The sequence below is a fragment of the Stegodyphus dumicola genome, chromosome X1 (assembly GCF_044657685.1).
Source record: "Stegodyphus dumicola isolate Sdum_Otavi_A_Nest chromosome X1, ASM4465768v1".
Lineage (NCBI taxonomy): Eukaryota > Metazoa > Arthropoda > Arachnida > Araneae > Eresidae > Stegodyphus > Stegodyphus dumicola.
In genome coordinates, this window is record NC_140780.1 from 162,008,562 (window position 1) to 162,023,345 (window position 14,784).

The 14,784-nt window shown below is 32.3% G+C and overlaps 1 protein-coding gene across 2 annotated transcripts in view; it reads right to left on the bottom strand.

The window, feature by feature from the left end:
* The window catches only part of LOC118185717 (A disintegrin and metalloproteinase with thrombospondin motifs 9-like), a 690,813-nt gene that overhangs the window by 309,927 nt on the left and 366,102 nt on the right, over positions 1-14,784 (bottom strand). For both annotated transcript variants that reach the window (XM_085807434.1, XM_085807433.1), the window contains one exon: positions 4,092-4,240. In XM_085807434.1, the coding sequence (XP_085663560.1) occupies positions 4,092-4,240 (149 nt within the window). The remainder of the gene's footprint in view (positions 1-4,091; positions 4,241-14,784) is intronic.

Sequence of the window (14,784 nt, forward strand, 5' to 3'; positions counted from 1 at the left end):
ATACAAAAGATTACACTTCTAGTCCATTTTTAGAACTTTAAACAAAGGCAACGACTAACCTATGGGGAAGAATTAAGGATCCTATAGCGTCGCCAATTCCTCTCTTAGATGAGTTAAAAGTTTCAAGTTAATTGCTTCTATTAAAGAATCATCACAATATATTTCTAATTTTAGTGACCGAATGATAAGAGTATTTAGTAGATGGTTAAGACTGACGTCAAAAGGTAAGAAGGTCGCTGCTGTTTAAATATTGTTAAGAATGTCGATGGAATGTCACATACATTTAAGAGAAAAGATTACGCGAATTTATATCTGATTAATGTTTTTCTTGTATAGTTGCTTTTAGACATTTGAATGTCTAGCTCTTTTAAGAGCAGTGCGAGTCTAACTACTTGTGAATTTCATTTGATATAGAGAATATGCAAAGGATAAAAAGGGGTGATACAAATTGCTTAAATCGTGAAGTCAGGTGATCTAAGTACTTTCATTAACTACTCTTCGATGGATCGAGAATCTTTTTTCTTTGAAGTAGATCTTTCTTGTTGTATAGAGAAAAACATTTTACGCAGTTGACTAGTTTAGGGATTTTAGATGTTTGTAGTTTTGGGACATTTGAATGCACCTGAATTCAAGAATATGAAATGGATATTTTTATTGGCTCATGAAACCTTTCTGTAATTTGTATTAAAATGCCAAAGTTCTGAAAAGATTGTTCGTTTATCAATGTCCTGGAAACCTCTGATTGGCTATATTTCTACCCATGCGTTTTAATACATGTAAATTATTCCCATCTCTCCAGGATGAATACTTTATTCTCATCCTGGAGAGATGAGAATAAAAGAAATACATCTTTTATTCTCATCTCTCCAGGATGCTCTATATCAAAATGTTTTTTTCTTTCTAATTGCCAGACACTTTCTGATTAAGAATTTATTCAGAGTTAAAAGCGATACCATCGGTCATCACACACTGCCCAGGGACAACACAAGTGAAGATCGATATTACACCCACAAGGAGGGGGGTAGGCAAAATACTTACAACCTATATTTACACAGGAGTTGAAGCTACGTCGTTGTTGTAGAACTAATAATTAGCCTCGTCTAGTCACCATACTATCAACGGCGGATTTGGATAACAACTAGGAAGGAACTTCGGCAGAAAGCTTTTACGTGCTACATTGGAATTAAATAATCCAAATCGATCCATCTTTTATTTTTGTAAATACTGTTATTTTGCAAGATGCAAACGGAGTAGTGAATGGTGAAATCGAAATGAACTTTATTTGAATAACATTTCAACTACTCTGTCGAACAAAAGGAAAGCAAAATCTGAGTTATAATAGTGATGATTCGAAAAATCTCTCAGTAAATGCACGTATATTTAGAAATAGCTCTTTGTTTATCATTTTTAATGGCTCAGGATTACGAAAAACGGTTTGTCAGAAATTTCGGTACCCTTTGTTTCAAATTTAGGAGTAACAATCTTCTCATATGTTATTCATGGTATCGGATGGTAAATTCTAATAGTTTAAGTAATTTGGATCTGCTAAAAATGTTTTATTTCCACAAAGACAGAATTTTCTATTTAGTATTACTTCTGTGGCTTTTTTTAAAACTTTTAATGCATTCTAAACAAAAGTAATTGAAATGTACTAAAAGCATTGTAATTTTTTATTTAAGCATGTTACTCGTATATTAAAAGACATACTGTAATAATTCGTGAAATCTGACTCCAATATATATATATATATATATAAAGAATCCATTTAAAACCTCTGATGCATGCACAGCGCATACTCTCGTTGTGCAAGTCGGAGTTACTGTTTGCATAAACATTCTGCGGTAAGACATTCCTCCGACAATATGAAACGAATTATAACGTATTTGAAAGATATTTCGTAGTTAAAATAGAAACAACCTTTGCTCTAATAACGAAGGAAGTAAAATTTTCACAAATGTGCTTCCGATTTGAGTTCCAAACTTGACGGCGTTCTCTCTCTTAGCATAAAACGTACCTAGAATAATTTCTTTCTTTCCCTGCTTATGATAAAATTAACAAAACAATAATAATTAAACAGGAATTATGTTTGAGATAACAATAACATTTTTTAGTTTTTCATTTTACGTAATTTTTTATTTTCACATATTAATTTCTAGTTTTTCACGAATATGATATTTTTAACTTTCTGAAACGCAACTTATAATAAACAGTGGGAAGTAAACAGTTGCGAAAAATTTTGTATATACTTTTAATGCTATTTCTTTTGAAGTTAAATTTCTGTCTGAAATTACAAAGAAACAGTATATTGTAGTATGTAAATATACACCAGCTGATTAAAATGCAGCATTGTTTGTTAATACCAAAGTCTAAAGATAGATCAGAAATTTATATGAGAAGTAAACTATGATTACTTGCAAGGTTTTTGTTGGAAATCAACTACAAATGGTGTAATTGATCAGTATAGTGATACCAGAATTAAAAAAAAGAAATAATTTGAAATATCGGAATATTAGTTTTGACAATCAAAATTGCCGCTGGTTTATTTATTAAGTGTAAACTTCAGCTCAGTTACATATTATTATTAAACGTATAAGAATTCAACAAATTTTACTAGTAAATTTGGAAAACTTTTACCTTTTCTTTTGTCTCACTCCTAAGTATTTTACAATTTCTGGTTGTACTGTGTCTTGGAATATAGCAAATATTATATCCTTCCTGCTGTCTTTCAAATATTACTATTGTTAAAATATTTTAGTGGTTTTAGTTGAAGCTATAAAAATGATGAAGTTTAAACTGACCTTGACCTGGGCAATGTTGACTCTGCGACCAAATCACTCTGTCATAATCTCCTACTGTGATTCGCTGTGAAAAAATATTACAGCTTCCTCTAGAAATGGTTCACCCATAGAAAATGAAAAGGGGTTTCGCCTATTTTATGATGTATTTTTATTTTTTCCATTTGTCAAAAATAAGTGTTACTTTTTTTATGAGAAACATGAGCCCGAAAATTTAGTATTACGCATAAGATTTCTTGGCTTACAATTTGATTTGTATTTGTATTGGGGAAAACGCTTGTATTAGGCAAAAATAAATTAGAGGTCAATTATAATCAAATAGCTAAAAATAAATTAGAGATCAACTATAATCAAATAACTAAAAATAAAAATAATTTAGTAACGTGCTATAGACTGGTTTAAGCTACTTTTTGCTCATCTTGTACAACTAAATGCTTAAATTTCCTGTATCTCTGAGATTATGCATGTCATTACTTCACATACCACGGGATCTTTCAGTAGCTAAAGCCATAGTACACCGTTAGTTCAGCTAATGCTGGACATCCGATGTTTGTTTAATCGGTTATGGCAAGCAAAGCACGGGCTATCTGTTTAAGAGAAGAAATGATTTCTTTTTAAGGAAAGCTGGTTCGTAGTTGCATTGCACACGAGCCAAAACCCCGAAAAAAATCATGCAGTCAGTTCGTCTGCCTGGATTTGAACTATCAGTGTTCAGTGGTCTCAGCCATTCCATTACTGGTGGGCAACTGACATCTTATGATTGAACATCCAAGCCGGATGAAGCTTATGCAGTAATCTCTATGCATAATATACAAGAGCCGCCTTGTTCAGTAGAGTGGCTAGTGCCATAACGTTAGGACCGGTCTCGAATCTCTCAGAAGGATTGGAAGAATCTCTCAGAAGTCTTTTGCTTCACTGGCATGAACTAGCATGAAAGCTTCAAAAAGATAAATAATAGTTTAAATTCTAAGGCTAATAAACTTTTATCAACCAAATGCATCAGTATTGAGCTTATCTAATTTTGTAGAAAAGAATTTTCATCCTCAGCAGAGGTTATAGAATTAGTCATAATTTGGTAAAAATTTGTGTATTTTACGTATGAAAAATTCTTTCGGAAGCAACAAAAAAGTTCTATAAACGATGATAATGGTTCAGCAAGAATGAATGAGAAATTTGAAGTACTCAAATTTGGGCATTTTAGAATTATTTTGAATCACTCAGTGGTTTAACTATATCCCAGAAAGAATATGAATGTATGCTTAATAAGTATAAAAGGTAATTCAATTGTATATTTACTTTGGAGAATTGCATTCTCGAACTGCTTGTTGAATCCCTCCTCCACACGTTCGTGAACAGTCACCATAGGGTTTCCATTTTCCCCATTGTCCATCTCTGGGTGTGAGGTTGGCGGGACGATACCGCACGCATTCTCCTTGAAAACAACGCTGTAAAAATATATTTTATTAAAATATGAATATGAGTGATACATATAGAACTATTCGACGCAGTGTTCTTCACGAACGGGGCGGGAGTTCAAAACATAGATAGATATAGAAACATCAAGCGCACAGAAAGGAACTGAATATAGCAGAGTAGTGTTTATTCGCATTTTATATCAATAATTAAATACTCTCACGTTAACCACCGATATCAAATTAACAATCTATGTCAACGTTACAAATTATTGTTTCCTATCAGTCATAGACCCTTTTCTATAATAAAGTTTGTGTAATTTTTTAAGAGCATTTAAAAATTGCTTTATCCATCAAAATAAAAACTGGAAAGAAGAATGTGAGACAGAAGGAAAATCTTCTAACATAAAAGTAAAAAAAATATATTAAAAAAATGTTAATAAATTTTAGGAAGAAGAAGTAAATGGCAACATGCTTTCCAAGGTATCCTCTTTTCAATTCTCCACTTGAATAACGTATGTTAGATAAAAGTAAAAGAAATAATACGAAACTATTAACAGCCCATAGTACAATGAAAAAACAAAAATTTGAGTTTTTGGCAGAAAGAATCGGTAGATATTGCTTTGCTTTTAAAATTCATGAACGTACGGTCACTTCCATTTAACTTCTTTATAGTGAACTTGAAAATTAAGATTACGAAATTTTCCCTTCAACAAGGCATAATATTCACCCTATAGAGATTTGGAATGTCTAAAAAGGGCTTTTCAAATGACATAATTGATTTCGTACTTACAGAAGATCGATTTAAGTAATAATTATGATACATTTAGTTATTTAAGAATCTCAAATTCTTAATTCTTAAATTCTTAATTCTTGAATTCTTAAATTCTAAATAACATTTAGTTATTTAGAATTTAAGAATTCAAGGAAAAAAAAATGCACTATTTCCGATACAGCATAGCTTTAACTTTCTGATTGCAGTGAGATCAGGATCGATTTGGATAATCGATTTTCATGTGCATTATGATTAAAAAATTAGCATTTCAAGCAACTCATTTATTCTCAAACATTACCCAGTCCAGTCAACGATGAATGTTGCCTAACGCTGAATTATGAAAGTTGGCCAAAGATGCGCTAACCGTTGTTGAGAAATTCTGAGCCACACTTCTGTCCGCAACTCTTACCATAAAACATTCATCAATCTCTTTGTACAGTCCACCAAAAAGCCACAGCTGCGGAAGTATTCGACCCGCTTCGTAAAAATGTTTTCGTCGATTTCTACTGTTTTATTACGCCATTCGATTTTACCAGAAGCTCTGTTTAGAAAGCTATGAGTACAAACTTCCCTTAAATGATTGTTTCTAATCCATTACTGTTTTGTCTGAACAGATGTTAATTCTCTCGGCCAGCTCTAAATGAAGCGGAATGCAGCCACAGAATTGATTCTATAGCTATAGAACTCGTTTTTTTTTTCATAATGCAAGAAAAATGTGTTGCAATGAAGGTTAATTTATACCTTGTTTAAAAAAAATAAAAGGTGGCTTATCGAGAAACAATTAGAATGACATCAAACAAAACCACAGCTGTCACGATTCTGTTGTGGCGTCATGCTCATCCATTCACTGACGATAAATCGCGCTGCTTGTTTACATTTTCACGGTCAACGGTATAATACATTAATACACATAAGGTATTCAAGCATTAAATATTTTAAGTAGTGTAGAGACATCAGGTTGTTTCGAAGCAGGAGAGATGAAAAATGAGCTATGCCCTCACCGGGACTCGAACCACGGACCTCTGGAATACGTGTCGAATGTGCTGACCATTACACCATGAAAGCATGTTAAGAAGGCGGGAGAAATACCTTATACAGTACAAAAATTTAAGCGGTGAAGTTTTGAGTCCATTTCGAAAGAAACAGTAACTACAAGTGCAAAATTTTTATAAACTAAATGCATAGTTTTCAGAATACCAAAATGAATACATTCTTCAAATAATTATATATTCTCCAAATTAAAAAAAAAAGATATTTGCCATTCTGAGAAAATTCTGAGTTAAAAACCGCTTCTGCAGATTTTATAATTTACTTTCTTTGGGATCAGATTTCAACGCATTTTAATATTTCAGAAGATAGCATAGAAAGCAATAATGCGGCTCTTTTTTTTGGTTGCTAGTTTCCAAGTCGTTAAACGAACTCACTTGGGCTTTAAAATTAGGATCTGAATAAAAAACCGTTCTTATTAGAAAATAATATTGCCACTTAATAGAGAACTTTTAGCCCTCGATTTCAATGAGTAGTCTAAACCCAGCAGAATTCTACTCACCTGCAATTTCTGTGGTCGTCAATTCTATTTATTTACGTGTACATGTTTTTCCGCTGTATGTGTTTCGTCAAGAAGATTTAATAATAACCCTTTTAAGTTTGATTATGTGCAACAGATGGCAGAAGTAGAGCACATGCTTCCTTTTGAAGGAACATTTTGCGAAGATTGGGAAGGAAACCAGAGTTCTTGGTTCTTGGGATCTTGGCAACGTTTTACAATAAATATAGATTTATTAATACTAATTATTGTGCTTTTGGGGGCATAGGATCTCCAAATCATTATATAGTTGGAATGTTTCTTAACGAAAGAATACCATATTAAATTTCCTGCAGCTAATGCCACTCCTTTCAAAAGATTCCTTATTAAGAAAAGTAATTTTATTCTTAAAATCTGTAAAATTATGAATCTATTTTCTGACCTGGGAAAAGATAACTGCCATCATCATTACAAACATGGATGTAATAGTAACATACTTACCTCTTCTTTTAAAATTTCATTATTTTATTTATAAATTCACACATAATAACTTTCTTTTATAAGCATAATATGTATTGACATAATGACGATACTATAATTTCTTGTACAATCGATTTTATGAATGTTTGATCGAACTTTTTGGATTCCATGAATTGTAGACTTTATTGATTTTAATATAATTGCATTTTATTTAAATTTAAGAGTTGCATTCCTCTTTCATGTAAATATATATCAAAATGTATTCATTAACATTATATATTGCAATATGAAAAATGTAAAAATTTAGTTTTCGTCATTTAAAATTAAATCTAGTTCATGATGGATGTGGGACTGTAAGTAAAGATCAGGTGCCTCCATTCATCGTCAACTGAAATGAAATGTAGATGTTGAGGATTTTGTTGTTGTTTATCTGAGCATTGTCATTAACATTTGAAAGTAAAAAATAGCTGAAATCACTTTGAATTTAATATTTGAACTTATGTTTAAATACCATGGATTTCCATTGGTATTCAGCCTAATTCTCATATCTTTATGCCCAGTTTACAACTCTTTTTATGTTACGAGAGATCAACTTCGTAAAACGTTTACTCTCATTAGAAATGGTAAATAGCTGTCAGGAGCTGCAAGATAGTAAAATAGGTATACTTAATAGACATTTATTCATTCACACATTTGATAAGTCTTCCTTTACTAAAACTTCACGTAGCACTCAATGCTTATTAAATTGATTACTCAGGCTACATACTTCAGAAAAATTCCCAATAATCTATAGGTACTTTGGTCTACTTAAAGCCACCCCTTTCTTTTCAATTGCAATTAGTTCGGCAAATGAAGTCTCGAAATAGTTCGCAAGAAATGATTATTTTGAATATCATTATTCCCACTTACAACAGGAAATAACCAGGCCACTCTAAAACACCTATTGCCATAGAATTACATATATTGCTGCGACTCTTACTGATTTCCACACGGCACCAAAATTCGGTATTACTTTACTGGTTACATATAGATTTTTTATTGGTTTGCGGAAATCGGTGTAATTCAATGATAATCATTCGTTACCTGAATCAGAAAGAACATTTATTTATTATTATACGAAATTATTATACGAAATAATTATTACACGAAAATATTTCGTATAATAATTATTAATACCAGAGGTGGCTGGTATTCATTTCAAAGTAGGCGAAAGTTTCTTTTTTTCATAAAAACAGTAATATTAGTTGGGAGTCAAAAAATTAGCATACATATTACAATGAACTGGGACGGATTAACCTATTTTAGGGCGCTAGACATTTTTTCCTACCGGGTTTCTACACCCGGGGTGTTATGTAATTTTTATGGGAACTTTCTAACAAATTAATAAATTATAGGTATATAATAATAATTAACAAAAATAGTCAATTTTCAAAAATCTTTAATACAGTTTCCATTGTTAGTATAATTATAAACATGCGTTTCATTATGAATCAATAGAACTGGAACTTTTTGTTTGTATATCAGAAATTAAGAAAAATAAATTTATTCTGTTAAATGTCAAAACCCGAGTTTTGAAAAAAAATGATTACTTTTTTTCTGGCTTTCAATTCTTCAAATTTATTATTTATTCGTAATTAATATTGTCCAACATATTTTGTTCTATGTAGAGTACAACTAAAGAAGCTAATTTTGTTTAGCTTTACGAGTTCTGTAAATAGTTTTTACGCGTTTTAACACCGAAAACAATCTTTCACCAGATGCATTCGATACAGGCAAAGTTAAAAATATATGTAATACGATTTCCATATTTTGAAATGTAGATACAATTTTTGTAGTCTTTGTAAATATCAGCATGCCAGATGGCAAGGTTAAATTTTAACAACTTTTACAAAGTAATAGAAATTGTAACAGTTCCTCATCCAATTCTTTTGTGTCGTGTCTTCACTGTACCATTTTTTTAGTAATGCGGTATCTTCCAGATTCAAATAATATATTGTCACTGAGTTTGTATGAAATATTTTAAAAATCTCATTATTGTTTTTGTAACTTTTGTTACGTAGTCATTTTGTTACGTAGTTTTAACTTTTGTTTATCCTTTAAAGGCTTTTTGACCCTGATTACATGAACTTTTGTCGTCCTCATCATGATGAACTGTATCAAAAAATTCTTACCGTTTTCGCGACCTTTTATTAGTATCGGAATAAGTTTTTAATTCTGACGCGTATAGTGCCTCCACTTCTATTTTCGGAAATAAATTTCTTAAACTACTGTTAACGTAATTAAATAAATAATTAAACTATTAAGGTAGTTAAATAAATAATTAAACTATTAACATAATTAAAAATTACTTAAACTATTAACGTAATTATATAAATAATTAAACTATTAACGTAATTATTCACGTGTGTGTGTGATTATGGAGAAGCCTCGAGGGCTATCTGCCTAAGGGGAGGGATGCCTTCGTGGAGGACTTTCCAAGGGGAACTGGCTCGTATATACGTTACACATGGGAAAACCATGTAATTATTCACGTAATTAAATAAATGATTATGAAAAATAATTTCCTCAAACGAGATTGACATAGCAGAGTCTTGTAAGGATACACAGCTTGCATTTATTCTGGAAATAATTTATCTCAAATAATTGTTATTAAAATGAATTCGAAATTATTAATTTTGCTTGCTATTTCTCGGGATTCCAGTTTTACAGAACATTTCTGAGATTTATCTAGAGATATATCAAATAGAGCATATTTTATTTCGTTAAACCCAAAGCGAATTGCTTTAACTACATCAGCTCTACAAGACCATCTAGCAGTACATAATTTGTTTACTGTAAAATGTTTATTATTTGCTGTAAAACTTTTTTCTAAGGTGTTTCACCTATGAGTAGATGCCAAAAAAATGTATAAACGTTCTCCAATAAGTTAAAATATGTTGTTGCCTGCAAACATGATTCACAAGCAATACTTACTATCAGATTTAACGAATGTGAAGCACAAGGAACGTAATGGGCTGTTTGACTATGTTTTTAATCTGGTTTTGGAGCCCTTTGCATTTTCCAGACATATTTGCCGCATTGTTGTAACTTTGTTAACTACAGTTGCAAATATCCAGACCTAATATTTCAGGGTTCTTTAAAACTTCATTTTCTAATGATTGTCCTGTGTGCGAATAAATTGGTAAAAATCCAAAAAAATCTCTTTTTTGCGATTCCAGTTTCTGATATATAACGCAATATAAAAGTTAATTAGTCCACGTGTGTTTATCAGGGGTAGAGTCAATCATACCTGAAAAATATTTGGCTGCTTTAACTTCTGACACGAATGTTTGTAACATTTTTTGTTCATTATTTCAATAAATTCATGGCAAATAGTTGATGAAAGATAACTCACGTTCCCTCTTCCAGTTGATCCGAACTTGTTTTATATGCGAAGCTAAAAACTCATCAATTCTGCCAAATATTCTAGAGCTCCAATTAATTACTATATAATTCCCACTATGGGAAGCAGAAAAGAGTTCATCACTGCCACGAAATGCAAGAGAAATTTTAGCCAAAATCTTTATTGTTGCTATTACCCGTAGCAGTACTTTTCTCCAATATTTTATTTCTTCTAAATACTGCTTTTTAACGATAGTACCTAGACGTCCCTGAACTAAATTTCTTGTATTAAAATTTTAATAGAATGATCAGTAGAATTTTCATGTTCTTGCACTCTTACGTTTGCATTTTCCCAATACGAATATCCTTCTGTAAAAGTTGCTCGTTTTGGAATATAGAATAACCATTCTTGTTCAACTTTTTCACATTTGCTTTATTGCGAATAAACATACTTTTCTTTAATGACCGAATTACAGTTTTTCCCAATTTCTGTAACTATATTTTTAGTGGAAAGTAAAAATGAAATATTTAGTGGTGGTTTATTTTTAAGCAAATAATGTTGCATGTCTGTTGTTAAATTTAAAGGCCACAAAGAAATGTCCAAAGTTTCCAAAACTAAAGTATCATTAACGGTGTTAGATATATATTCTATCTTTTGAAAAAAATTCTTCATCACTTGCATTTTAGTTTTTCTCCACAATATCTAGTATGCCTTCTATGTTTTTCATTTTTATTACTTCAATTTCAGTTCATTACTTTCTTTCATTTTTGCGCGTACTTCCTGGTTTCCAGAATACTCACCAACTTCTATTTCTACAATCTTTGCTTCAGACTGAACTTCTGCATTAACACTAGAAGCACCGTTGGGGTCATTTTGACCTTTTCTTCCAATTTTACGCGTTTTTTTTTTAACATACAGATGAGCTTCGAAGCTGATATTTTTTTACTTTTTCTAAAATGTTTCCAAGTATACTATGCCAATTTTTCATATTTCTACGTTAATTATTTAAGCAAATAATCGCAGATATACCTAAAACAGCCAACTGGGGTCATTTTGACCCTCATAAGAAAAACGACACTAGGAGCACTAGGCCATTCAAAACTTTGTGCAGATGATTTGTGGAACAAGAATTGAGGACCACCTGTGTTCAAAGAAACAATGTCACGCAAGCAGTTCCGTGAAATAATGCGGTATCTGAGATTCGATGTCCGAAGCACCAGAGCTGATCGTCTCGCCACTAACAAATTTGCTTTCGCTTCTGTAACCTGATACAAGCTAATGGAAAAACTGTTATTTGTGCTATAATCCTGGACCAGAAATAACCGTTGATGAACAATTGTTGCCTTGTAAATCAAGATGTAGATTTATTCAGTATATGGCGAATAAACCGGACAAGTTTGGCATCAAATTCTGGCTAGCAACTGATGTAAAATCCAAATATGTTTTGAATGGTTATCCTTATCTGGGCAAGGATGAAGAACGACCAACTAATTTACAACTTGGGGAAAGTGTAGTTCTCAGATTACTGCAACCACATCTAAACTCTGGACTCAATGTCACAACTGACAATTTTTTTACTTCTGTGAAACTTGCAGATGAACTTTCTGCGAAATAAACCACAATTGTGGGGACGATGCTTCTGAATAAGCGAGAATTACCCCCATTGCTCGTGACACTTCTTCTTCACGATATTCATCTTTTGCACTGAAAAATGGAGACAAAACACTCACAATATATAGGTGCAAGAGCAGAAAGAATGTCGTGATTCTGAGCACGATACACAGTAATGTGTTTGTTGACGACAGCATAAAGAAAAAACCGAACACTGTCACTTACTACAACAGTACAAAATGTGGCATTGATGTCGCAGATCAGATGCTGAGGAAATAGAGTACAAGTAGTGGAAGTCACAGGTTGCCTGTACATGTTTTTTACAACGTCCTTGACATTGCTGAACTCAATGCTTGGATTATATTCAAAGAATCCTTGGGCACCTCAATTTCCCGTCGAGAATTTATTCTTGCACTCATGGAAGAACTACGAGTTGGTGCACTACGCAACAGATGCCCCCCCCCCAATCGCTCAAATACAGACACTTAAAGGAAAGAAATGTGCATTTTAAAGTTCCAAGGGACAAAACAAGACTGTTGTCAGCTGTGAGGGATGCCAGAAACCAATTTGCGGTAAATGTGTTGCTGTCACAGTCAAGCGTTCATATTGTATCACCTGCGGTAATGTATAGCAAACTTTGGAAAACATTGCGTGTTTATTCCCAATTTATGTTTTTTGTAATTTTTTGCATATGTTCTATTTTCCTCTTTTTGCATTTGTATCTTTTGTTTGTTTTTCAAAGATTTTGTTTTTGTTTTTGTAATCTTACATTGAAAGATTGCACGAAAAAAAAAATTCTAAAGTATAAAAAATAAATAAAAACCTCTAAAAACTCTTTTATGTGGTCATTTCAATCATTTACTGTGTTTCTACTTACATTTCTTATGAGGGTCAAATTGACCCCCAATGGCGGTTTTCGGTTAGTCTGAAATTCGGCTGTTCTAGTGTTAATATTATATGTTTTTGTATTAACTACATATTTAAACAGAGCATTTTTTGTTAGTTTCTTCTTGCATTTTCTTAAATAATATTCTGAATGTGATAATTCAAGTTCAAGGAAGTAATTACTATAATATAGCCTAATGATAACAATTATTATCGCAAGCATGTTCACAGGGAAAACATATAGATTCCTATTTCTTGTTCAATCCGATAAACAACATTAGCTTGTTCATGATTAAATTAATTTTATTGCAGTGATGATTGTCAGATGAACAACAGGTACAGCCTTCCTATAAGAAGTTTTATGGGTGCCCATGTTTGATATTATCGCTTAAACTCTTTCTGAGGGATAATACCAGAAACACAAAGAAAGTGATACAACACTTCAAGCCTGATATCACACAGGAGGTTAAATTTCTGTCTATATTAGAGAAAGTATCCTGCCACCCCTCATTTAAGTGATGAGGAAGTTTGCAACTTTTGAATGACAGGGAAATACCATTTTAAGACAATTTTATGTTTAACATCCTTTCAATTTCTGCAGTGTTGTTGCTCAACTAATATTTTGTCAGAACTTGGATAATTTATTTTTCAATACCATTATTATTGATGTGACAGAGAGGTTCACTTCAAGCACAAAGCCAACCATTGTGTACGTCTGAGAAGAGTTCTTGGAGTGCAAAGAGTTAAAACATGATAGGTTCTTCAGATGGTAAACAAAACCTTTACTTTTCCTCTTAAATCACTTTTCAGAGAACTGTTCTGCTCACAGTGCTGAGAAATCTCATATTACGTAACATGAACTCAGTTTCCAAAAAATATTAACCTTTAAATGCATAGCGATATTGATTTTTCTGTCTTTTAATAACTTAAAAATATATCTAAAATATAATAACGCTGAAATTTCCGTATTTTTTTTAATCTGACTGCGGTTTTCCTCAGATCTAGCTAGAGCAGGATAGGTTATTTTAAGAGCAAAGCACACGAAAACTATCTGGCTTAAGGGAAAGATGTCACTGTGGAGGAGCTCATTAACGGCCGAGCGATAAAGTATCTGAATACTGGTAGTTCGGTTCCGCGTTCGAATCCCGGTGAATGGGCTGGCTGCATGGGCATTTCCGTGGTTTTCCCGATATGTAACGTGTATACGAAAGAGTTTTTCTTAGGAAATCCTCCACAAAGGCATCCTTTCCCCTTTGGCAGTTAGTCCCGCGAGTGTTTTGCTATAATTAAATAAACCACACCAGCCATCGTGGAGGACTTCTAAAGAGAAAATGGCTCATATTCAGCCATATTTATGCGGAAGCCATGAAAGCCAACACGTTAACCTGTGTTCGAACCCAGGTTGAATTACTAGTATTCAGCGGACTAAACATTCGACCACTATTGGGGCGGGTTTGCTCAGAAACGCAAAGAGCTAAATTGAAAGCATTATTTACAAACTGATAATCTTAACTAGTTTAAAGCCGGAACTCCGTTTCCGCATTTTTAGAAGACGTTTCAATTTAATTTATAAAATGACTGCCATTTTGAGGTGCGTATTAGAAAAAACTGCTCTAGCACCTTTTTTCAACATTTGGAAAAGTTGCATCACTCCTTAAAAAAGTAAGGACGAAATTGACAGCTTCGCTTAACTTATCTTCTTAACAAATATTTTTAAAATTTTTTCTAAGGACTTTTTTACAGTCATTTACATATGATTAAATAAACAAATCGTCTATTATATTTTGATATATTTTAATACTAATCATTTATCTACATGTTTTCAAGAGTCGCATTCATTACACACCTTGAACCCTATTAGATTTTCTTCCTAATAACCTTCATCAGTCAACAAGCTTTGTTGTTGATTGATGTTCGAT